This window comes from Aquarana catesbeiana, linkage group LG08 (genome assembly GCF_042186555.1).
Source record: "Aquarana catesbeiana isolate 2022-GZ linkage group LG08, ASM4218655v1, whole genome shotgun sequence".
Taxonomy (NCBI): Eukaryota; Metazoa; Chordata; class Amphibia; order Anura; family Ranidae; genus Aquarana; species Aquarana catesbeiana.
Window position 1 is genome coordinate 230,243,455 of NC_133331.1, and position 25,121 is coordinate 230,268,575.

The 25,121-nt window shown below is 44.3% G+C and overlaps 1 protein-coding gene across 14 annotated transcripts in view; it reads right to left on the reverse strand.

Moving 5' to 3' along the window:
- Positions 1–6,656: 6,656 nt before the first annotated feature.
- Positions 6,657–25,121, reverse strand: part of RASSF4 (Ras association domain family member 4) — a 683,776-nt gene continuing 665,311 nt past the window's right edge. For all 14 annotated transcript variants that reach the window (XM_073596936.1, XM_073596950.1, XM_073596935.1 and 11 more), the window contains one exon: positions 6,657–9,679. In XM_073596936.1, the coding sequence (XP_073453037.1) occupies positions 9,610–9,679 (70 nt within the window). In that variant the 3' untranslated portion in view covers positions 6,657–9,609. The remainder of the gene's footprint in view (positions 9,680–25,121) is intronic.

The window sequence follows — 25,121 nt, forward strand, 5'->3', positions numbered from 1 at the left end:
GACAACAAAATCCGTTGTCGGAAATTCTGATCGTGTGTACACAAATCCGACAGACAAAGTGCCACACATGCTCAAAATAAATAAAGAGATGAAAGCTATTGGCCACTGCCCCGTTTATAGTCCCGCGTACGTGTTTTACGTCACCGCGTTTAGAACGATCGGATTTTCCGACAACTTTGTGTGACCGTGTGTATGCAAGTTTGAGCCAACATCCGTCAGAAAAAATCCTAGGATTTTGTTGTCGGAATGTCTGAACAAAGTCCGACCGTGTGTACGGGGCATAAGACTGCCAATGAGCTTTGTGCTTTGAAGTTGTTTCCTGTGCACCATCTGTTAAAGCATTTCCATACTCTCTGGTAGATGTTACGTGTCTCAACCTTCCTGCTTCAGTGTATCTATTAAACGGTTTGAGAACCCTTTTGCTTTCAGCAGCTGCTCCTCAGATGCCAGGTGGCCAAATTCCACCTTTTCAACTGGGGACAGTAAACTGGGCTCTGGGAGAGTAGATCTTCCTGGATTGGTAGTAACCAGGGGGGCTCTACAGCAAGTTCTTTGAGCATAGAGAACCACGGTCTCCTGGGCCAGTGAGGTGCTATAAGAATCAGTGTTGTGTTCTCTGTATGGAATTTTCTTACTACCACTGGTAGTAGTACTGGTGGGGGAAAGGCATAACATTTGTTGAATGCCCACCTTTGTGTTAATGCATCCACCTCGAGCACTCCATCCTCTCTTTTCAGGGAGAAGAACGCTCGGACTTTTCTGCTTTCTTTCGAGGCAAATAAGTCCACCTGAGGTGTTCCCCATTTTTGAGTAATCTGTTCGAATACCTCCTGTTTTAGTACCCAATCGCCTTCTTTCACTTTCTTCTTGCTGAGGAAATCTGCCACTTTGATTAAATCCCCTTTTAAGTTGACTGCTGACAACGAGAGTATGTTTTCCTCTCCCCAGTTCAAGATTTCCTTGGCTAAAGTCCACAGGGTTCCGCTTCTTGTTCCCCCCTGTTTGTTTATGTAGGCGATTACCGATGAGTTGTCAGACCTGACCTGCAAATTATGTCCTCTCAACTCTCTCTGGAAGGTTTGAAGCGCAAACTACCGTATATACTCGAGTATAAGTCGATCCGAGTATAAGTTGAGGCCCTAATTTACCACCAAAAAATGGGAAAAAATTATTGACCCGAGTATAAGACGAGGGTGAGAAATGCAGCAGCTACTGTAAGTGGAAAAAGAGGGTAAAAAATGCCCATCTGCAGCTGTATACCTCCCTGTGTCTTGTGCATGTGTCATGTGTCCTGTGTATATGTGCATGTGTCATGTACCTGTGTCCTGTGTATATGTGCATGTGTCATGTGTCCTGTGTATATGTGCATGTGTCATGTACCTGTGTCCTGTGTATATGTGCATGTGTCATGTGTCCCATACCTGTGTCCTGTGTATATGTGCATGTGTGCTGTACCTGTGTCCTGTGTATATGTGTATGTGTCATGTACCTGTGTCCTGTGTATATGTGCATGTGTCATGTGTCCTGTACCTGTGTCCCGTGTATATGTGCATGTGTCCTGTACCTGTGTCATGTGTATATGTACCTGTGTCCTGTGTATATGTGCATGTGTCATGTACCTGTGTCCTGTGTATATGTACCTGTGTCCTGTGTATATGTGCATGTGTCATGTACCTGTGTCCTGTGTATATGTGCATGTGTCATGTGTCCTCTACCTGTGTCCTGTGTATATGTGCATGTGTCCTGTACCTGTGTCATGTGTATATGTGCATATGTCAATGTGTATATGTACCTGTGTCCTGTGTATGTATCATGTGTATATGGTCCTGTGTATGTGTCTGTGTGCATGTGTCTGTGTGCACCCTACCTGTGTCCTGTGCATGCCTCCGTGTGCCGCTGTGCACCGATCAGCGTGTGCTATTCCTATTTGGCGGCCATTCACTTTTCAAAAGCCACGCCTCCTCGTCGTCCATGATAGGCAGAAAACTCCATTTCCCAGCAGTCAGTGGTCAGCCTATCACGGGCATTCTCTCATACCACGGACGAGGATGAGAGAATGTCCGTGATAGGCTGTACACTGACTGCCTATCACAGACGAGGAGGCGCGGCTTTTGAACTGTGAGAGCCGCTGCCGAGTGGTATGCAGCACATGCTGGCCGCTGTCTGCCTGCATGACATGCTGATCATGTAGGCAGACGGCGGAGACTCGTGTATAAGTCGAGGGGGGCACTTTCAGCCCCAAAAAAGGGGCTGAAAAATTCAACTTATACACGAGTATATACGGTATACTGCCTTCAATTCCTTCCAATTGGGTGATCTCATCCTCTCTTCCTTCTCCCAAGTCCCTTGTGTTATCTAGGAGCCTAAATGTGCTCCCCACCCTACGCCACTTGCGTCTGTGGTTAGGATTCGGGAAATGGGTAGGCTCCACAGCCATCCTTTGTTCACATTTTCTGTTTTCCTCACCACCATAGGGTTCTTTTTACCCTTGCTGGTATTAGAACCCTTGTGTCCAAAGACTCCTGCTTGTGATCCCATATTTTTAATAGGAACATCTGCAGTGGCTGGAAATGTAGGCCTGGCCATTGTACAGCTGGGATCGCAGAAGTTAGTAACCCCAGCATAGACATTATCTGTTTTATAGTACATGGTAGATTGGCCTGCATTGCGCTCACTTCCTTTTGAATTTTTTCTGTCTTCTCCTTGGGTAGGAACACTCTTTGTTGAGCTGAATCTATTATATATCCCAGGTGCCTTATCTGTTGAGTGGGTTGTTGGTAGGATTTTTCTATATTTATCAACCAACCTAGATTTTCTAAGAATGTCTGTGTGTATCTGAGATTTTCTAGTAGTTTCCTGGGAGATTCTGCAAAAAGGAGAAGGTCGTCTAAATGGCAATGATGGATATGTCTTTGACTCGCAATGATGCCAGAGCTTCCGGCAGAATTTCTGTAAAAATTCTGGGTGAAGAGGAAAGGCCGAAGGGTAGAGCTCAGAATTGAAGGTGCATGGTTTCCTTTTTTGTTTCTATTGCTAACCTTAGAAATTTCTGACAATTTTGATGTATCGGGATGTATAGGTAAGCGTCTTTTCAGTCTAGGGAAACCATATAACAGTTTGGAGGTAATAGAGCCTTCACTGAATATATGGAATCCATTCTGAATCTTTTGTAAGTTATGGACACATTTAAGGGTTTGAGTTTGAGGATTGGTCTGACCTTCCCGAGGGTTTTTGTACTCCGAATATGTGGGAGTAGAAGCCCTGCCCTCTTTCTTCCTTTGGTACCTTGGTGATTACTCCTTGTTCTCTGAGATCCTTTATGGCTCTCATTAACCCTTTGGCCTTTTCTTTGTTTTTTGGAAGCTTGGTGGTGTAAAGCCTGCTTGGGGGTGATCTTGAGAACTCTAGATGATACCCATCTCTTATCGTTCTCAAGATAAACCGATTGGAGGATATCTTTTCCCATTGTGGGAGGAAGGCCCCCAGTCTTCCTCCCACTGTGACTACTTTGTCATTTTTTATTGCGGGTTTGCTCAGGAGGACGAAAAATTGCCCCTCACTTGCCTTTCCCTCTCTGAACCTGCCATGTCTTTAGCCATAGGGCCCTTATTGTAGAGTTGGCTAGTGCGGAGGATCTGGCTGCCATCCGTACCAGTTCTGCTGAATCGTCTGCGATATACGCAATGCCTCACAGGAGTGTGGGAAAGGAAGATAGAATCTACTCTTTTGCAGTTCCTTCCTCAATGTGTGCCTGAATTTGGGTCAACCAGAACTCATACATTTCTGGCCACTACAGTGACTGCCATAGCTGGCTTTAAGCGGCCCACTGTGGAGTCCCATGACCTTTTTAATAGAGAGTCCATCCTTTTATCCATTACCTCGGATAAGACCCCCATAAATGCCAAATCCGTTAGTCTCGAAACTTGTGAGAAGGCTGCATCTAACTTTGGGGTTTTGTTCCATACTGATGCTGGGTTATCTGTGAATGGAAACCGTCTCTTTAGGAAAAAACTGTACTGGGGGAGTAGCAGTCTGAAGCTGTGGAATCTGAAACCCTTCAAAGAAGGTTTTAAAGGATTCGAAAGTAATGGATAACTCTTTAACAAATGCCGCTAGCTCACTCTGCTCCATGGAATGTTCTTGTACTAATTTGCTAATACATTCTTTACATAATGCTTTCCCCCAGGAGTCCTTAAGTGTGGTTTTACAAGAAGGGCACCTCCTTTTTGAGCTATGAGGGGGCCTGGTTTTGTCTGTTTTCTGAAAAGACATAAAAAGAAAACCCCACAGTATTAATACTTTAGTAACTCTGCAGGTGCGCAGCGTCTTCATATGGGCCTAACCAGGGATCCTTTGAACCACCCTCTGACACCGGAGGGTCCTTTACCTACCCCCCCTTTTCCATGTACTCCTAAGGGGGGGGTGGCGGGTTCAGGCCAGGGGAGTTCCACCCTAGATTCCCCTTACCTTCACATGGCTGGAGCTGGTCTTTGCTGGAGCAGTCTGGTCCCTTCCTTCTGCGTCCGACATAGTGGTGTCACCTCCGGAGCCTCTGCTGTCTCTAAAGCATGTGCGGCTCCTCTCCAGCCCATGCCTGGCTCCCTTTCATAATTTGCGGCCGGAACCGGAAGTGCACGCCTCTTCAGCCGAACACGACGTCACCCGCCACGGGCTCCGTGCAATCCCAATACCCGGCGTGGTTTACACTGCCTGTGCTACCACATGTTGCTGAGGGTATGGGACAGCTGGACATGCACCTCCTGTCACCGCACTCGGTGCTGAAAGGGAGCCCCCCCCTCCGACCTCCACCTGCACTCAGGGATGCGGGGGTGACAAAACTTCACCAGGTTAGTCTTTTCCTGGTCTGTCTAAGGAGCCTCTATTCCCTTTTAGGACATGCTGCCTGAGCCTTCCTGGCTCTCCTGGCTTGGTTCCAGTGGTGTCTCCCCTCTGGAGGAATCACAAATAACTGAGGAGCCAGCAGGGGAGGAGGAAATTTATAGAAGGCTGGCCCGGTGTTTCCTACAGAGGGGAGGAGCCAAGGTCTCTCAGGTGGCTGTCCTGAAAGACGATTAGGGGAAATTGGCCCCCTAAGACCCCATTAATTCTTTTAAATGGGGCGGATAGCATCCAGGGCTCATCATCACAGGTAATCGCTCCATGAGTGAATACATGTGAGCAGACATGATAACTGTGAGAGCTGTCAGGCTCCCATTGCTTTCACTGGGGATTGTGTCCACTGCTAATCATTGGGAACCCCTGCTGGGTCTCCTGCATGTAATCACCCACACAGCCACACTTGCAAGTGTGAATGGGGCATTCGTATTTGCTGCAGCCAGCTAGGCTTAATTTACTCCTGCAGTTGAGTGAACAGTAACCATAGTGGTTGAATTGCATTTTTACCACCTCCCCCACCCCTTAACCTGGATGCTTTGCATCACATCTAGTAAAAATGATCCATCCTGTTATGTTTGGTGGACAGTACTGTCGCCGAATGCCATCTATTCCAGAGAATGGGACCACGCCACAACTGGGAGTCAAATGCTAGCCCCCACCAGTGTGGTGCAGTGTTTCCATTGAGGACTGTAAAAAAATGCAGTCATTCAGGAGATGGCAGTATTCCTTCCTGAATGCCTATCAGCTGCACCTGCACTGCTCTGTGAAAATCGATCCATCGAAGATTATGAATCACTTTTAACAGACCAATGCAAGTTTAAATGAGCCCATCCTTGCACTGGGTCCTGTTGAAAATGGCAGTGTAAGTTTAAAGTAATGAAAAAAAAAGTATTTTTAAAAGATACCTTCCACAAGTTTTGGTTAATAGACAAGGACGCATAAGGCCCCAAAGTTAGCTCAGGGCCTAAAGAAAATCATTCTGACTGTGTTATAGAATTGGCAATTGTCTGGGATCTTAAATGTTTTTGCTTTATTAAAGCAATGGAATGATTTTATAGTCATTAATTATTTTAGGAAGGGCCATCAGTTTGTGATGTGTATTTGGTAATGGGAAAGAGTCAAAGTTTCGTGATGGAATCTGATGGGGGGGTTCATGTAAAAAAGTGAAAAGTAAAAAGTAAAAGTGTGGCATCATTTACAGATGACCCCTCATTCACATGAGATGCTATTCCAAGGGTTTGTGTAAATGACCTTTTCAGAGGCTGTCCAAGCGCCTGATCTTGGCCTGTGAGTAGGTCATTTTGCGTACAGGGAAAAACATCTGAATTGGACATGTTACTATTTAGATAATTTACAACAATCAACTGTATCTGCACACAAAAGTTTCATGAACACTATAAGGCCTGGTTCACACCTATGCATTTTTTAGTGCGTTTTCAGTTTTGCAGAAACACACTACAGTCCATTTAACATTGTTTTCTATGGGTCACATTTGCATCAGTGCATTTTATGGAAAGGGCCAGGGACTTTTTCTGGTTTTTGGTTCTACAGACTTCAATGGATCAAAAACATGTATTGAAAAACACAAAATGCACCTGGGTTATGCAAACGCCAACCTGCATAGGTGTGAACTAGGCCTTAGTGGTGAAGTCCACTCCAGCAGACACCGGAGCCTCTTATAAATTTTTAACACAAGTGGAGACCATCAAAAAGCATAGTAATGTGTGTTAGCATAAGGAATAACAATTCAAAGTGCATGATACTGTATATACCTTTAATTAAATCTTGTGCGCATGAGCCCCCAGTGCTAAAAAGATGTTAAAACACATGCATTTTGCAGGAAATTGAATGGGACATTTAAAAACATTCTGTAATAATAAAGTATGTAAGATAGCAGCATTTAGTTTATTGCTACAAAAACGTATCACATAGATGAAAACGCAAGTTAGACAGGTTATACATTTATATCACTATATAATATGTGTAAGAAATGTATATAAGTATTAGAAGATATTAAGTAGCACAAAAATATGTGCAGACAGCACAGTAAGGCCATGTATACAGTTTGGATTAAAATGGATGCATTCAGAGAATGTAGCGCTCCCTGAGTATATTGCCATTGACAGACAGGGAAGACATTTCTAATATTTCATCCTAATTCATATGTTGCCTCTGTTTGGCACATGACGGGTGTAGCACTCCTTGTCCCATGGCCATTAAAATGTTCAGTCCACAATAATAAATATAGTCCTTGGTGTAACTATTCATTTTTTGAATTACATGAACATTCAGCTGTTCTCTTAATAACGGTTATTTTATCTTACTGATGCGACTTCTTTTCCTGCCTCCACCAATACAAACCTCAATAAAACTCATACTTACTGTCACCATGAGCCTAGTGCTGTTTTATTTTATTTTTTGAGGCTAGTGCTGTTTTATTTTATTTTTTTTATTTTTTAGAGGCTAGTGCTGTTTTAAAGTACAACAAAGGGCTCCTGTAATAAAGTCAGGAATTTTCCTCCCACCGACAGCGAGGCATGTCGTTTTTCTTCTACTGACCAATTACGCTGGGCAATATAATACCCTTAGTTTGAAGAGCCTGTTATATGAGCATAGCACCTATTCATCTCAGTTATATATTACAGTCATTTGGTTTGTACCAGGGATGAAGTTATGCCAGCCCTCTAACTATTAAAAAAAATATTAAAAAAATGGGAAAAAGAGCAGCCATAGGGGTTGACTTACTAACGTCTACGGCAAATAGAATGTGCACTTTGGAAAGTGAAGTTGCACTCTACAAGTGCAGTTTCTCCAAAGCTTAATAAGTGAGGTAAAGCTTCACTTTGCAAAGAATACCCAATCACATGCAAGGAAAATAAAAAAAAAAACAGCATTTTTGCTTGCACATGATTAAAAGATGGAAGTCAGCAGAGCTTCTGCTAATTTACTAAGCTCTGGAGAAACTGCACTTTGCAAAGTGTACAGTCTATTTGCCTTTAGTAGATCAACCCCATAGTGTCAGTGAATTGGAAATTGTTGCAGAGAGTGTATAGGGAAAGCTGACAAATGCATAAGGATAGATTATTTGTGATTTGGGAACCCAACCTCTTTTACTGCCCTTTTTTCTCGGTATTGGGAGCTTTTTGTCATTAATTTTATTTTGTGGTTGATTTTTGATTTTAGCGGTCACTTTTAGCTGCTGTTCTGTTTTTTTTTTTCCTGCAAGGGCTTTTTTCAGAATGTAGGTATTCATTTTTTTTTATTTGGGGGTATATTTATATATTTTTATGTTACATTGATAGAGCTTGTATGTTACGTTAAATGCTTTTTTGAAGTAAAACGTCTCTTAAAAGCTTGGTTTTTGTCTCAGGGGATATTAATGGGGGGAAGGGGGTCATTTGTTTTAAGAGGTATATTTTTGTTGGATGTTCACTAGGACTTCTATTTTTTTTTCTGCAAGGTTTCCCTTACAAAAGTAGGCTTTTGTTAAAGGGGTGGTATGTGTATTTTATTGCATGGGAGACTTTGCATGCCTCTTCTGTAATAAATGGCCTGCCAGCTATTTTTTTTAGGAAAATGCATTCAGTGCCACATTAAGTAAAATAACATTTGAAAACCTGCAGAAAGGTTAACCTCTTGCTGCCCAGGTAACCCATACACACCCTGTACATCTGCATCCATAGGTGGCATAGCTTTCTGTGCTGACAGCATGTGTGACTCCCAGCACAGTGACTGAGCTGTCAAAGACAGCTACCAGTCTCTAGTGATGATCGGGAAGCAGGCAGGACAGTGGTCACATGAGCAGTCAGACCTTCGGACCAACAGAGCATTACAGCTCAGTTAATTGGATGCTGGGGGTTGAGTGAGAAGGGGATAATTAAGGTCGTTCTAAAGTCTATTTTTTTTCACCTCAATGCATTTTCTGCATTAAAACAGAAGTAAACCCATTCGCATGTTCAGCATCATGGCAGTTGAAGATTAAACAGAGGCCAAGATGGCAGCTTCCTTGGCTGAAAACGATAGGAGGGTTTACTTCCACTTTAAGGTGAAAAAAACTTCCTACTATCTGCTACCTCTCTCCCTCACATGCCTAAACACTTACCTGTTTTCCCAACTACAGCACAATTCCGATCACTTCCTAGTCTCACTGGAGATACTGAGAGCAGCAGGAGCCATAGGTTTCTGCTGCTGTCAGTCAAATTTCTGTGGGGATCGGAGGCATGGCTTGTGTTTATGGATCCAACATAACGGAATTGTGCATGCATGAATAGAATACAGCTTACTAAGGAGGCACCTAGAGGAAAGAGGAGTGGACAGCACCAGCAAAGGACTGCCAACAAGGAGGTAAGCGACCACTGTGAAATATTGTAAGTATAGCCTATTTTTATTTTTGAGAAAAAAAATCTTTAATATCACTTTAGGTTTAAGATGAAAGTATACATTTTGACTTTCCAGAACACAGATGTGTGATGCATGACTAGTCTGGAGATAATCCTGGCACTATATCAGTAATGAGGCAGCTGTGATCAGTATATCCTGAGTATCCTGAGAAAAGCTAAAAGACTCAGACTGCATGTGTTGTCAAAGTAAAAAGTAGAATGTAGTTATATGTAAACATACAACGGTAATTTAGAAGATGAAACATTTCTGAACTGTAAGGTCCATGGTATGGCAGATCCAGCTTTCTTCATATTCTTATCTCTTGTGGTTTCTTCATGCGTAGCTCTCATAGCTTGTTAGTTCTTCTAACCTTTGTAACATCATCAAGCGGATTGCATTGTACCTATAACAGAGAAATATCCTGTGAGTGTTTTTAGATGGTAACTATACTTTGTGTGCCGATCACATTAACCACCATCAATGTCTTAGTAAAATCATTTACTTGCTCTGAGCAAATAAATACAACATGAATAAAATAAATAATAACTCTTATGGCTTATACACACGATCCGAAAATCGGATGACAGAGCGTCCGTTTCTTTTGCATGCTAGGCGCATATCAAAAATGGAGAAGTTACTAAAGTTACAAAAATTCTCATACGACAGAATAAAAAATCGGGAGTGATGTCATGTGTTGTAGTGTATTTCTATTGCATTTTCGGATGACAACTGTACTGATTAAACGAAAATCGTACAATCTGTTATCAAATCTCGTCTATTTGGATTTTTTAAATGGTTTTCAGATTCCATCACTTCCTGTAGATCATTTCCCAGCATTCACTTCCTGTAGATCAACTCCCAGCATTCACTTCCTTCTTGCATCACAGAAGAGGGTGTATTAGGGCGTGTTAACCACTCTGGACCACACCTCCCTCATCACTAGGGATGGGCTGACTGTTCGAGTGTCTTTGAACACGCATTCCAGGAATGGCCTACAGTCAGGTATAGGCTTGGCTAGACTATATATATACAAGCCTGTGTATATATATATATATATATATATATATATATATATATTAAATGTACTGCAGCTAGCTGAATCAACTGCCTGCCTTAAGTATATTAGAAACAGTACACCAGGAACTGTGGAACGGTCTTCAGTGAGATGAAGCTAAACTGTATACAGTGGATATATATATATATATATATATATATATATATATATATATATATATATATATATATCCACTGTATACAGTTTAGCTTCATCTCACTGAAGACCGTTCCACAGTTCCTGGTGTACTGTTTCTAATATACTTAAGGCAGGCAGTTGATTCAGCTAGCTGCAGTACATTTAATATATATATATATATATATATATATATATATATATATATATATATATATATACACAGGCTTGTATATATATAGTCTAGCCAAGCCTATACCTGACTGTAGGCCATTCCTGGAATGCGTGTTCAAAGACACTTTCAGGCAGGCAGGTGACTCAGTGAGCTGCAGTTCATAAAATATATATCCACTGCATTGTAGTTCAGCCAAGCCTATAACTGACTAGGTCATTCCTGGAGTACGTGTTCAAAGACACTTTCAGGCAGGTGACTCAGTGAGCTGCAGTTCATTTAATATATATATATACAGGCTTGTATATATATATATATATATATATAGTCTAGCCAAGCCTATACCTGACTGTAGGCCATTCCTGGAGTATGTGTTCAAAGACACTTTAAGGCAGGTGACTCAGTGAGCTGCAGTTTATTTAATATACATATATATATATATATATATATATATATATATATATATATATATATATATATATATATATATATATATATGTACAGGCTTGTATATATATATAGTCTAGCCAAGCCTATATTTGACTGTAGGCCATTCCTGGTGTAGTGTTTTTAGTAAACTTCGGGCGTTGTTTTGCTAATCTAATTATACAGTATGTCTGGAAGGCCACCAAGGAGAGGCAGACCCTCACTGGCCACTAAAAGAGGGCAAGCAGGCTCTGTGTCTACAGCCAACAGTGCTGGTCGTGGACACGGTGCATCCTCAGCACGTGGCCGTGGGGCACGCTTGTCCTTTTTTCGGCAGCTGGCCGTGTTGAGCCACAACATGCAGAAGAGTTGGTAGAGTGGATGACCAAGCCGTCCTCATCCTCCTCATCCTCTGTCACCCAGGCTCAGGGTACTTTGTCTGCCAATGCAGCTGCCAAAGCAGGCTCTTCCATCGGCTCAATGTCATCAGTCACTCCTTCCCTATCCCCACCATCATGCTCTGAGGAGTCCCCCAAACTGTTCGACCACAGTGTAGGGTACATGCTGCAGGAGGATGCGCAGCGTTTTGAAGGCTCTGATGATGGTACCCAGGTTGAGGATGAAGGCAGCAACGTAAGCTCAGAGAGAGGGGGTGCCCAAGAAGGACAAGAAACTGGCAGTCATGTTCCCTCAGCTACAGCATACTGCCAGGTTTGCTCCAGTGGCGAGGAGGGAGGGGGTGATGAGGTCACTGACTCTACGTGGGTGCCAGATAGAAAAGAGGAGGAGGAGGAGGCACATCTCCGAGGCAGGATGCCCTCCAGGGGCCAGCTTAAGGGCAGGCAACCGACTGCATCACACCACAGAGCTCCGCATGTGCAGGGCGCTGATGACTCCGCGCGTTTTTCCAAAAGTTCTTTGGTGTGGGCCTTTTTTGAGACGTGTGCAGCAGATCGTACCGTTGCTGTTTGCAACATATATCTGAAGCGTATCAAGCATGGCCAAAACAGCAGCCGCTTGGGCACCACATGCTTGACCAGACATATGTCGAGCTCCCATGCATTCCATTGGCAACAGTACTTTAAAGACCCACACCAAAGAACAAGGCAGACCTCTCCTTGCTCCTCATCAGCTGGGATCTCCAACCACACTATAGCTTCAGTCCTCTCAGAGACCTGCACTGAGAGGAATGAATGTGTAGAATTAGGTGTCCCAAGAACTTCCGGGCAATCTGCTAGCGGTACATCCAATTGTAGCAGGCAAATTTCCCTACCACAGTTGCTAAACAAGAAAGAAATTCAGTCCCAGCCATCCACATGCTCAGCGGCTGAATGCTAGTTTGGCTAAATTGCTAGCACTCCAACTACCTCATCTGTGACATGCCCACCAGGTGGAACTCACTGTTGGCAATGCTGCAGTGGCTGCACACGCAGCAGAGGGCCGTCAATGATTACCTGTGTGAGTATGGCACCAGGACAGGGTCAGGGGAGCTTGGCTTTTTTCACCACGCCAGTGGCTCATGATCAAGGATGCATGCACTGTCCTGTCACCATTTGAGGAGACCATGAGGATGGTGAGCAGTGACAGTGCATGCATCAGTGATACTGTCCCTCTTCTCTTCCTGTTGGAGCACACGCTGCGTGGAATAATGGACAGGGCACTTGAGGCAGAACAGAGGGAGGAAGAGGAGGACTTCCTGCAGGCCCGCCTATCAGGAAGAGGAGGAGGAGGAGGATTGTGTCAACATGGAGGTGGAGCCTGGCACTCAGCATCAGCAGCAGTCTTCAAGGGATCGTTTTCAGTCCTCAGAAACCCATGGACTTGTATGTGGCTGGGAGGAGGTGGCTGCGGATCAGGTCGTCCTTAGTGACCCAGAGGACTCTGGACCAAATGCCTCAGCAAACCTACGCTGCATGGCCTCCCTGATCCTGCAAAGCCTGTGAAAGGACCCTCGGATTTGTGGTATCAAGGAGAGGGATCAGTACTGGCTGGCAATCCTTCTTGATCCACGTTACAAGGGTAAAGCGGCAGAACTTATCCAGCCGTCGCAGAGGGAGCAGAGGATGAAAAATCTTTGGAAGGCCTTGCAGAAAGGTTTGTGTAATGCATTTCCAGAGCCTGGGAGGTTACAATTTCCTGGTACTCATGGACAACGTCTTTCTGAGGCTTCGGTCAGTCACAGAAGAAGCGGTGGAGAAGGTGGCCGTCTGACCGATGCGTTCAGACAATTTTTTAGTCCACAGCCCAAGGTCTGATCGGTTCCAGCAACCATCGCCAGCATCTGTTGTACATGGTGCAGGAGTACCTAGGGGCAAGATCAGACTTGGAGAACTTTCCAACCGAAAATCTACTGGGTTACTGGGTCTTGAGGATGGATCTCTGGCCAGAGCTTGCACAATATGCAATTGAGCTACTGGCCTGTCCTGCATCCAGCGTTCTTTCGGAACGCACATTCAGTGCTGCGGGAGGCTTTGTAACCATGCACAGAGTGCGCCTGTCCACCGACTCGGTTGATCGGCTCACCTTCATAAAAATCAATCAGTCTTGGATCACCAGCTACCAAGCACCTGATGCTGATGTAACCGATTAATTTTTTTATGAATGTGAGATCCCTTCAAGACTGCCTATGCTGATGCTGAGTGACTATCCTGTTATGCTGAGTGACTATCCTATTCCTCCTCAATGTTCATGTTGATAGCTTCTAAGAACATTTTTGGTTCTGGGCACCACCACAAGTGGCTAAGGCCCAATTTTTCTGCCCCTATCTAACAGGGGCATGTAATTACAATTTTTGCTGTAATATTTTGCAGCAGGGCTCATTCCTGCCCTCAACAAGAGTATCTGTGAGGGGTTGCAGTGTTGTGGCACCACCACCACTGCCTAAGGCCCAATTTTTCTACCCCTGTTTAAAAGGGGCATATAATTACAATTTTTGATCAAATATTTAACAGCAGGGCTCGTTCCTGCGCTCAACAAGAGTATCTGTGAGGGGTTGCAGTGTTGTGGCACCACCACCACTGCCTAAGGCCCAATTTTTCTGCCCCTGTTTAAGAGGGGCGTGTAATTACAATTTTTGATCTAATATTTTACAGCAGGGCCTGTTCCTGCGCTCAACAAGAGTATCTGTGAGGCTTTACAGTGTTGTGCCAACACCACCACCACCGCTTAAGGCCCAATTTTTCTGCCCCTGTTTAACAGGGGCATGTAAATACAATTGTTGATATAATATTTCACAGCAGGGCCCGTTCCAGCGCCCACCAAGAGTAACTGTGAGGCTCTACAGTGTTCTGGTACCACCAACACCTAAGGCCTAATTTTCCGCAGAGTGTATAGGGCAGGCCTATTTTCAGAAATCTGACTTACAAACAACTCCTACTTATAAACGGAGGGAGACAACAGGAAGTGAGAGGAAATCTACCCCTAGGAAGAGAAATTCTCTCCTGTAAGAATTAACATGGGAAAAAGGTGTCTCCTCAACTGGTTTATCACCAATCCTTGTTTCCTTTAAAAACCCCAAATTTTCAAAATCCAATAGTCATTGAGAGAAAGTGAGGTGAAATCTTCTGAACAGGGGCACAGACAGCAAAACAAATGTTACAGGGGTGATAACCCTTCCCTATGTTTTCCAAAAAGTTTTAAAATAGATTTTTTGGCTGGAGCTACACTTACAAAATGTACCTGTTCCAAATTACAAACAGATTCTACATAAGAACAAACCTACAGTCCCTGTCTTGTTTGCACTGCCTGTATACTGCTGTTCAGAGTATATAGGGCCTGGGGGCCCAACGCCTCTTCTTTTTTTAATTTGGGTGCGTGGTTCCCCTTAACCTCCCTGGCGGTATGATTATTTCGGATTTTAGGTGCTGAAAGCGGTACAATTATTTTGCATGGAAATTTGGCGTTTTATATTGTAGGTCTGTAAATCTTAACAATAACAGACTTAAATCTGTCCAAACCAGAGTCTAGTAGATATCCCGGGTATGATAAAGTTTGAAACACAAAAACATAAATTATAATATAATAAATAAAAATAAATAATAAAAAAAAATAAAAAAAAATAGTAATAAAATAAATTTCCCCACAATTCACTATCGCTCAATTCTGCAAGTGTTCTAATTTACTATCGCTGTTTTCTAGCTGGTCTAAAGCCACTTTTGACGTAAAGGGACACTTTTTGGTTGCTATGGACATCTCCAGTTTCCAGGCAGAAAGAACAGTGTATATCATGTAAAACTGCATGCAGGGCATAGGACAAAGCACTTGGGACAAAAGGGATGTGAAATCATTTCATACAGTACTGTAATCTGTAAGATTACAGTACTGTATGTGTTATGATTTTTACTTTTTTTTGAATTTGCCGCCAGGCTCTGCCCCCGTGCGTTGCGCCGCTCGCAGGGAACGGAGCCTGGCACAGAGAGGCTTCGGAGGAGGACGGAGCCCTCAGACACTGCGGGTGACATCGCAGGATCCCGGGGACAAGGTAAGTAACGCCGCTCCAGGATCCTGCAATGCGATCCCGAGTGTGGCTCGGGGTTACCGCTAATGGGACTGAATTTTAACCCCGAGCCACACTCGGGAAAACCGCCAGGGAGGCTACTATCCATACAAGACCCAAAGGGCCTGGTAATGGGCTGGGGGGAGGGACCCAACATTACATTAAAGCCTCAAGCAGCAAGCAGTTTTAAATATTCCTTTAGAAATATCATTTTGTGCAGGGACTGTTCTAAGCACGGGAAACACGTGCCACTTTACAAGCATACTATTGACACCCCCCGATACGATATTTAAAGGAATATTTCACTTTTATTTTTTCACTTTAAGCATCATTAAAATCAATGCTCCAGAAAAAACGTCCCTTTTTTTAAAACTTTTTTTCCATTGATACATGTCCCCTGGGGCAGCACCCGGGTCCCCAAACCCTTTTTAGGACAATAAGTTGCATATTAGCCTTTAAAATTCGCATTTTTGATTTCTCACGTTCGAGTCCCATAGACTTTAACGGGGTTCGAATGTCCGCGTGAACTTTCGGTCCTTTCGCATGGTCTGGATGCGAACCGAACCAGGTGGTGCTCGGCCCATCCCTACTCGTTACAATACCACCTTCCACCTACTTTCTGTACAATTTAATTGTACAATTTTCTTTAGATCTTCCATCAGGTATGTAGTGCAAGGACTTGTCTAATTTGATACAAATTGAATAGATTGGTCAGGTGGGTCATCCTGTTCCATAGTTCTGGTAAATCTAAAGGAAATTTTTCAGAGATTGTACAATCAGATTGCATAGTCATAGTGTATAGCCATCTTTATACAAGTACATAGGAGGGAGTGGAAGGAGACGCTCAATTGTCAGGCCCAGTTCAAATCTTCATGTAGCGGAAAATCACAATCCCGCATGTGTTTTTTTTTTTTTTTTTGTGATGTTGTGGAGTTTTTTCACTCGTCATACATAGGGCAGCCCATCCACTTAAATGGGCTGCTCTATGTTCGCAATCGCCCCACAGAAGCCCCAGAACTTTTTTTGTAGTAGAGCGTGGTGCGTTTGCCACACTTGGGGTGCCTTTAACATGTAATGACAACACAAGCACAATGCACATTTGCAGCGCTTCTGAAATGCATGGCAAATCACACATCTTCTGTGCAGTTTGCCATGCATTCCGAAAAGCACAGATGTGACTGGAGCCTCATTGTTCTTGTGAAAAAAAACACACCAATTTCATTTTCAAGCCCCTATCATAGTGGTGGGAATGGGGCACATTTTTTGGCACATTTTTTCCATGACACACATAGCACAGCCCATTGATTTAATGTGCTGCCATACATGTGACAAAGTACCGCATGGGACATTTTGTTGTGTTGTGGTTTGCACATTTTTTACTGTGCGTTTTGCTGCATTTGTCACTCATTTTTTCACATAGCAAAATGTGTGTTTTGCTTGTATTGCTTTTGGATGCTGTTAACAATTAATGGCTGAAGGTGTGACTAGTTAATTTTAGGTATATAAAGATGGACATACACATTACTATCTGATTGTACAATCTCTGTACAATTGCCTTTAGATTTACCAAAACGATATAATAGGAAGACACACTATCTATCCAATCAGGCAAGCTTGCATTACATCAGGAGTGTCCAACCTGTGGGCTGCAGACGGTTCCATGCATGCAGCATGGGCCTGTCTGGGTTGATGCTAGGGAGCAGGCAAATGCACGCGTGGAGAGATGCCAGGGATGCTGTGTAAACATAGTTGGTGGGTGAAGGGTGTGTGCTAATGAGGTCAACTGGTAAACTCCTTCCTTTGTTTTACTGGTTTCTCCATCCCAAATCTACATACCAGCAAGTAATGAAGAAATACAGCAAGGGCTAAGGTAGGGTCTTGTTCTCAAAAATCAAAGAAAACTTTTATTTTTCTGCAACTGTGGTACATTAATGGTACATTGGTACATAGGGGAGCTGAAAAAAGTGAACTCATCCTTTAAGCCACCTAAAATATTGGAACACAAGGCAGGTAGTTCCTAATGCATAAATAAAATCAGTAGTCTGAACATGCTTAAAGAAGCTGAGAAAAAAAAAGCAAACAACTCAAACCATATCCACATGGTGCAGAGAAGTACTGGAGCAGGACAGAGAAATCAAAGTAAAGAGTGCTGATTAGGGTGAATAAAAGAAGCACCTTAGGTAGAAATGGTGCCCTAGGCCTCAAGCCAACTTCTTCCTATTATAGAACAAGAAAGGATTCTCTACCATTCTCTATCAGCCACCAACTCAGAAATCACCTCGGCGTAGCAACAACAGGAAAGAAAAACACCCCCTGATCAATTTAAATTAATTTCAGAGCCAAATGAAATGCTTAATTTGAAAGTAATAAAAAAGTTCTGATGGCAGAAGCACTGACATAGTGTTGGGGAAGGAATAATCCCTCCTGGGCTGGCTAGGAGATGCAATCTAGGAAGTTTAAGATCAACCCAGATGTGGAAGGAGGATGGAGAGATATATGCTGGGGGTTCCGCGAGAAAGATAACATAAAGGTGAAAGAACTCAAGGTGACAGGGTTCACGATGAACCCAGGGATGAGCCGAACACCCTCCGGTTTGGTTCGCAGCAGAACAAGCGAACAGGCAAGAAATTCGGCAGAACACACAAACACCGTTAAAGTCTATGGGACACGAACGTGAATAATCAAAAGTGCTAATTTTAAAGGCTTATTTGCAAGTTATTGTCATAAAAAGTGTTTGGGGACCTGGGTCCTGCCCCAGGGACAAAATATTTTTAAAATGGCCGTTTTTTCAGAAGCAATGATTTTTTTAATGCTTAACTGAAACAATAAAAATGAAATATTCCTTTAAATATCGTGCCTGGGGGGTGTCTACAGTATGCCTGTGAAATGGCACATTTTTCCCGTGTTTAGAACAGTACCACAGCAAAATGACATTTCTAAAGGAAAAATTGTAATTTAAAACTGATCGCGGCTGTAATGAATTGTCAGGTCTCAGCAATATAGATAAAACTAATTGAAAAAAAGAGCATGGGTCCCCCCCCAGTCCATTACCAGGCCCTTCTTGTCTGGTATGAATGTTAAGGGGAACCCAGAACCAAAATGAAAAAAAAAATTGCGTGGGGGTCCCCCTAAAATCCATACCAGGCCCTTCAGGTCTGGAATGGAAATTAAGGGGAACCCTGCGCCAAATTTAAAAAAAAAATGGTGTAGGGGTCCCCCCCCAAAATCCATGCCAGACCCGTAAGGTCTGGTATAGATTTTAAGGGGAACCCTGCACCAAAATAAAAAAAAAGCCGCAACCAATCCGCCTCCTTGGGATGCTCCCGCCGAGTGACGCCTCTTCGCTGTGACAGTTCTTATATAACTGATATCGGGGCCACCCGGTGACATAAACGGATGACTCCCGCTCCCCTTTGACACCACGGGGAAGCCTGGTAATGGACTGGGGGGGGACCCATGCTCTTTTTTTCAATTAGTTTTATCTATATTGCCGAGACTCGACAATTCATTACAGCCACGATCAGTTTTAAATGACAATTTTTCCTTTAGAAATGCCATTTTGCTGTGGTACTGTTCTAAACACAGGAAAAATGCGCAACTTTGCAGGCATACTATAGACACCCCCCAGGCACAATATTTAAAGGAATATTTCATTTTTATTGTTTCACTTTAAGCATTAAAAAAAATCACTGCTCCCGAAAAAACGGCCATTTTTAAAAACATTTTTTGCATTGATACATGTCCCCTTGAGCAGGACCCAGGTCCCCAAACACTTTTTATGACAATAACTTGCATATAAGCCTTTAAAATTAGCACTTTTGACTTTTCATGTTAGTGTCCCATAGACTTTAACGGTGTTCCGGCAGCTTTCGAATTTGCCGCGAACACATATTGCATATTGTTTGCTGTTACGTTTTTTTTACTTACGTTTGACTCGAACATCAGGCTCATCCCTACTCCCTAACACAGAGACCAAGAGCAATCAGCTGACAGCTTGGTCAGTGTGCTAGGAGTGCCTACTTACCATGCTCCCACCACATACCCTCAAAGCCCATCGGTTTATATGTGCGGCAGCTGGGTGTTGAGCCTATAGTATAAACCAGGCTACATGTGTCTGCAAAGCAACACAAGGAGGCTGATTTACTAAAGGCATTCAGAATCCTCACACAATAAATTGTGTGAATATTCAGTTTAATTATTCAATCACATAAAAAACAAATTAATCTGCACATAATTGGATATATTAGGTAATTATTCACATAATTTATTGTGTGAAGATTCACAACTCCTTTAGTAAATCAGCCCAACTGTATTCGGGTAGGCCTGTAAGTAAAAGAAGAAAATTGTGTTCTGATGTCCCGTGTTAACCACTTCAGCCCCAGAGGATTTTACCCCCTTGACACTGGCAGTGAAGGGGTTAACCACTAGGGGGTAGTGAAGGGGTTAAGTGTGTCCTAGGGAGTGATTCTAACTGTTAGGGGGCTGGGCTTTAACACACAGGACAGTGATCACTGCTCTCGATGACAGAGAGCTGTGATCTCTGTCCTGTCACTAGGCAGAACGGGGAAATGCTTTGTTTACAAAAGCATTTCCTTGTTCTTCCTCTCTGTGACACGATCGTGGGCACCCGGCGGACATCAAGTCCCTGGGACCCGCGGTCATGGAGACTGTGGCAGGCCTGCGCCACCGCTTCTTAAAGGGGACGTACCTGTATGCCCTTTTGCCTACCAGCACCATTCTGCCGTGCGCTGGTCGTTAAAATGCAAATGTGTGAATGAGGCCTTGCACTGTTATAAACCAATAGTCCAAACATACAGTGCCTTGAAAAAGTATTCATGCCCCTTGACATTTTCCACATTCTGTTACGTTACAACCAAAAACATAAATGTATTTTATTGGGATTTTATGTGATGGACCACAAAGTGGCACATAATTGGGAAGTGGAAGGAAAATGGTAGATGGTTTTCAATTTTGTTTTACAAATAAATATCTCAAAAGCTAGGCTTGCATTTGTATTTAGCCCCCTTTACTCTGATACCCCTAACTAAAATCGAGTGGAGCCAATTGCCAAATGCAAGGAGAGCATTAATCAGAGAAGCAGCCAAAAGGCCCATGGTAACTCTGGAGGAGCTGCAGAGCTCAACAGCTCAGGTGGGAGAATCTGTCCACCGGGTAACTATTGGTCGTACACTTCACAAATCTGGCCTTTGTGTTGGTCTATCACATAAAATCCCAATAAAATACATTTATGTATTTGGTTGTAATATGACAAAATGTGGAAAATTTCAAGGGGTATTGAATACTTTTTCAATGCACTGTAGGTAAGACTGATTAATATATTTATCCCCAGATGAATCGAGTGCTGTTCCGGCTCATACCATGAAGCATCAAATATAAACATCAGATGACTGCACACCGACTGCAATAAGATCCATACATTTAATTTCCAAAATCAAAAAAGTTCAAACAAGAAAGCACAGCGTGAAGAGCAAGTGTTGACACGTTTCATGCCAACAGGTGCTCAATCATAACACATTATGCATAGAGGCTCTACCATTAAAATATTACATCAGTCAAATTGTATATCCAGCTGCAACCAATCTTTGCATATGCTTTTAATGACTCACATTTAAAAACCCTGAGGCCTCTTTCACACGGGGCGGATCAGTGATGATCCGCCCCGTGAACATCCGCTGGCTCAGCGGGGATCGCTCCGCCGATCCCCGCTGAGCAGGAAGATGACAGGTCCATCGCTGCACGCTGTGCAGCGACGGACCTGTCAGAGCGCCGCTCTCCCCTATGGGGGATCGGATGACGATGGACCGTAGTGTCCGTCGTCACCCGATCCGATCCGAAAACGGATGGAAAAGTAGGTTTTTCCTCTGTTACACTTTTTCGGATCGGAGCGGGGTCGGATGTCAGCGGACATGTCACCGCTGACATCCGACGCTCCATAGGGATGAATGTATGTCCGTTTCGTCCGTGTGAAAGAGGCCTTAATCACAACATTATCTGTGTAATATAGAATGCACAAACAAAGACAAAAATATATTGATATAAACCAGATGTGAAAAAAGGAAGATGCAACGGGGTTGATTTACTAAAGTCCAATAGTCTGTGCACTGCAAGTGCAGTTGCTCTAGATCTGAGAACAACATGCATGGAAAATAAAAAAACAGCATTTTGGCTTGCACATGATTGGATGATAGAAACCGGCAGAGCTTTCCCTCATTTCAGAGCTTCCCCTTGCAGTGCACTTGACGTGCATTTGCAGGTTTACTTGTAGTGCACAGTATATTTGCTTTTAGTAGATCAACCTACCTGTGGTACTGACATGCGGCACTGGTTGAACTGACATGCGGCACTGGTGGGACTGACAATCTGCACTGGTGGGACTGACAATCTGTACTGGTGGCACTGACATGGGGCACTGATGGGACTAACATGAGGCACTGGTGGGACTGACAAGCTGCACTAGTGGGACTGACATGCGGCACTGGTGGGACTGACAAGCTGCACTGGTGGGACTGACATGCGGCACTGGTGGGACTGACAAGCTGCACTGGTGGGACTGACATGCGGCACTGGTGGGACTGACAAGCTGCACTGGTGGGACTGACAAGCTGCACTGGTGGGACTGAAATGCGGCTCTGGTGGGACTGAAATGCGGCTCTGGTGGGACTGACATGCTGCACTGGTGGGACTGACATGCTGCACTGGTGGGACTGACATGCTGCACTGGTGGGACTGACAAGCTGCACTGGTGGGACTGACATGCGGCACTGGTGGGACTGACAAGCTGCACTGGTGGGACTGAAATGCGGCTCTGGTGGGACTGAAATGCGGCTCTGGTGGGACTGAAATTTGGCTCTGGTGGAACAAACATGCTGCACTGGTGGGACTGACATGCTGCATTGGTGGGACTGACATGCTGCACTGGTGGGACTGACAAGCTGCACTGGTGGGACTGACAAGCTGCACTGGTGGGACTGACATGCGGCACTGGTGGTCCCTGACTTTTGGCACTGGTGGTCCGTGACATTTGGCCCTGGTGGTCCGTGACATTTGGCTCTGGTGATCCGTGACATTTGGCTCTGGTGGTCCCTGACATTCAGCACTGGTGGTCCTTAACATTCGGCACTGGTGGGACTGACATGCGGCACTGGTGGGACTGACATTCGGCTCTGGTGGTCCATGACATTCGGCACTGGTGATCCCTGACATTTGGCACTGGTGGTCCCTGACGCTCGGTTCTGGTGGTCCCTGACGCTCGGCTCTGGTGGTCCTTGACATTCGGCTCTGGTGGTCCCTGACATATGGCTCTGGTGGTACCTGACATTCAGCACTGGGGTCCTTGACATTCGGCACTGGGGTCCCTGACATTCGGCACTGGTGGTCCCTGACGGTCCCTGAAATTTGGCCCTGGTGGTCCCTGACATTTGGCCCTGGTGGTCCCTAACATTCGGCACTGGTAGGACTGACATGCGGCACTGGTGGGACTGACATGCGGCTCTGGTGGTCCCTGAAATTCGGCACTGGTGGTCCCTGACATTCGGCACTGGTGGTCCCTGACATTCGGCACTGGTGGTCCCTAACATCTGGCTCTGGTGGTCCCTGACATTTGGCTCTGGTGGTCCCTGACATTCGGCTTTGGTGGACACCGACATGTTGCACTGGTTTGCATTTATATTAAAATGCTTTGTATTTATAAGGCTGTAACCTATCATACCTATCATACCGTGTGTTATGTATGGCTTGCTGGCTGCAGAATGAGGGGTGTGATTTATTTTGAAGTGGGCGAGTTCACATTTACATGTACAAGCCTAGTGTACCTCCCACATTCACTCCCATCCCAAGGATTCATGGTAAATGTAGGCTGGTTACAGTTAGAGAGTGAGAAGAGGATATGATGCAATCACTGTTTTAAGAGATCCTCCCTGCCAGAAAAGATTATGCATTTTTTGAATCACAGAGCTGACTTCCTGAAAATTAAATCAGACATATCTCTTAAACGGTAAGACATTTGACATGTAATAACTGTGTAAAACTGTGTTTTGTTGGGGGGGTACTAATGGGGGATTTTTTGAAAATGCCGTAGTTCTGCTTTAAAGTCTATGGGACCCTAACTTGAAAAATCAAAGTCCCCATTTTGAGGGCTTATATGCAAGTAATTGGCCATAAAAGGGATATGGGGGTCCAGGTATTGCTCTGGGTGACATGTATCAATGCAAACATTTTTTTTTAAAAGATCATTTTTACAGGAGCAGTGATTTTAATGATGCTTAAAGTGCAACAATAAAAATGAAAAATTCCTTTAAATATAGTGTCTGGGGGGGGGTCCCCTTAGTCTGCCCGTAAAGTGGCACATCTGTAGCATGTATAGAAGCAAAAATGACTAAAGAAAAAAAATGAATGAAATGACATGTAAAATTGCCGGCAATACAATACCATTGCCGGCAATAGGAAAAAATGTTAAAAAAACGGTGTAGGGCCCCCCAAAATCTATACCAGACCCTTATCCGAGCACGCCGCCTGGCAGGCCAGGAAATGGGGGGGAGGAGTGAGCGAGTGCCCCCCCCAACCATACCAGGCCACATGCCCTCAACACAGGGCAAGGACAGGACAAGAACCTCATCCCCAAAACCCTGGGCTGTGGTTGTGGAAGTCTGCAGGCAGGGGGAATATCGGAATCTGGAAGCCCCCTTTCACAAGGGGGCCCCAAGATCACAGGACCCCCCCCCCCATGTGAATGAGTATGAGGTACATAGTACCCTTACCCATTCACCAAAAAAAGGTCAAAAAGTTATTAAAAACACAGAGACAGTTTTTGACAATTCCTTTATTAAAAAACTAAAAAAACTGTGTTCCTCTGATGTAAATCCATCGTTAATCATGACGCCCGCCTCACCCGAAAAAGAAAACATTGCTCCGTAGTCAAAGGCAAATCGCAGAATGTCTGCCTTGACGTTTGAAGTTCCTATATAGGTAAGGGCCGGGACCTCCTAGGGACATCACCTGGAGGCATCGCCCTCTTGTGACGTCACCAATCCAGCATGCACCGGTCGGTGACATCACAAGGGGGTGGTGCCACCAGGTGACAGCAGGTGGCTCCGCCCCTTACCCATATAGTAACTGTCAAACTGCAAGCCAGGCATTCGGCGGTTTGCCTTAGTTAACGGTGGAGCATTTTTTTTCCCTTTTCTTTTTGCATGCTCGGATAAGGGTCTGGTATGGATCTTGGGGAGGAACCCCACACCGTTTTTTTTTTTTTTTTTCACTTTTTATTGCCAGCTATGTTTTTTTTTTGTTTTTAATTCAGCTGTCAGCGGGGAAGCACACTTACAGCTGATGACTCATCAGTTGTTAAGGACGCCATGGCCAACTTCCCGGCCCGCTCCTTAACAGCCAGCTATTCACTGCGCCCTGATTGGGCACAGCTTATAATGCACTGTGCAGGGTGCAGTGCATTGCAGGGCTTTCGGCAGGGCGTAACACCCTCCAAACTCCCTGCAAACTCGGGGGTTCGCCGAATGGGTGATATGACGGCCGAACTTTTGCTCAGC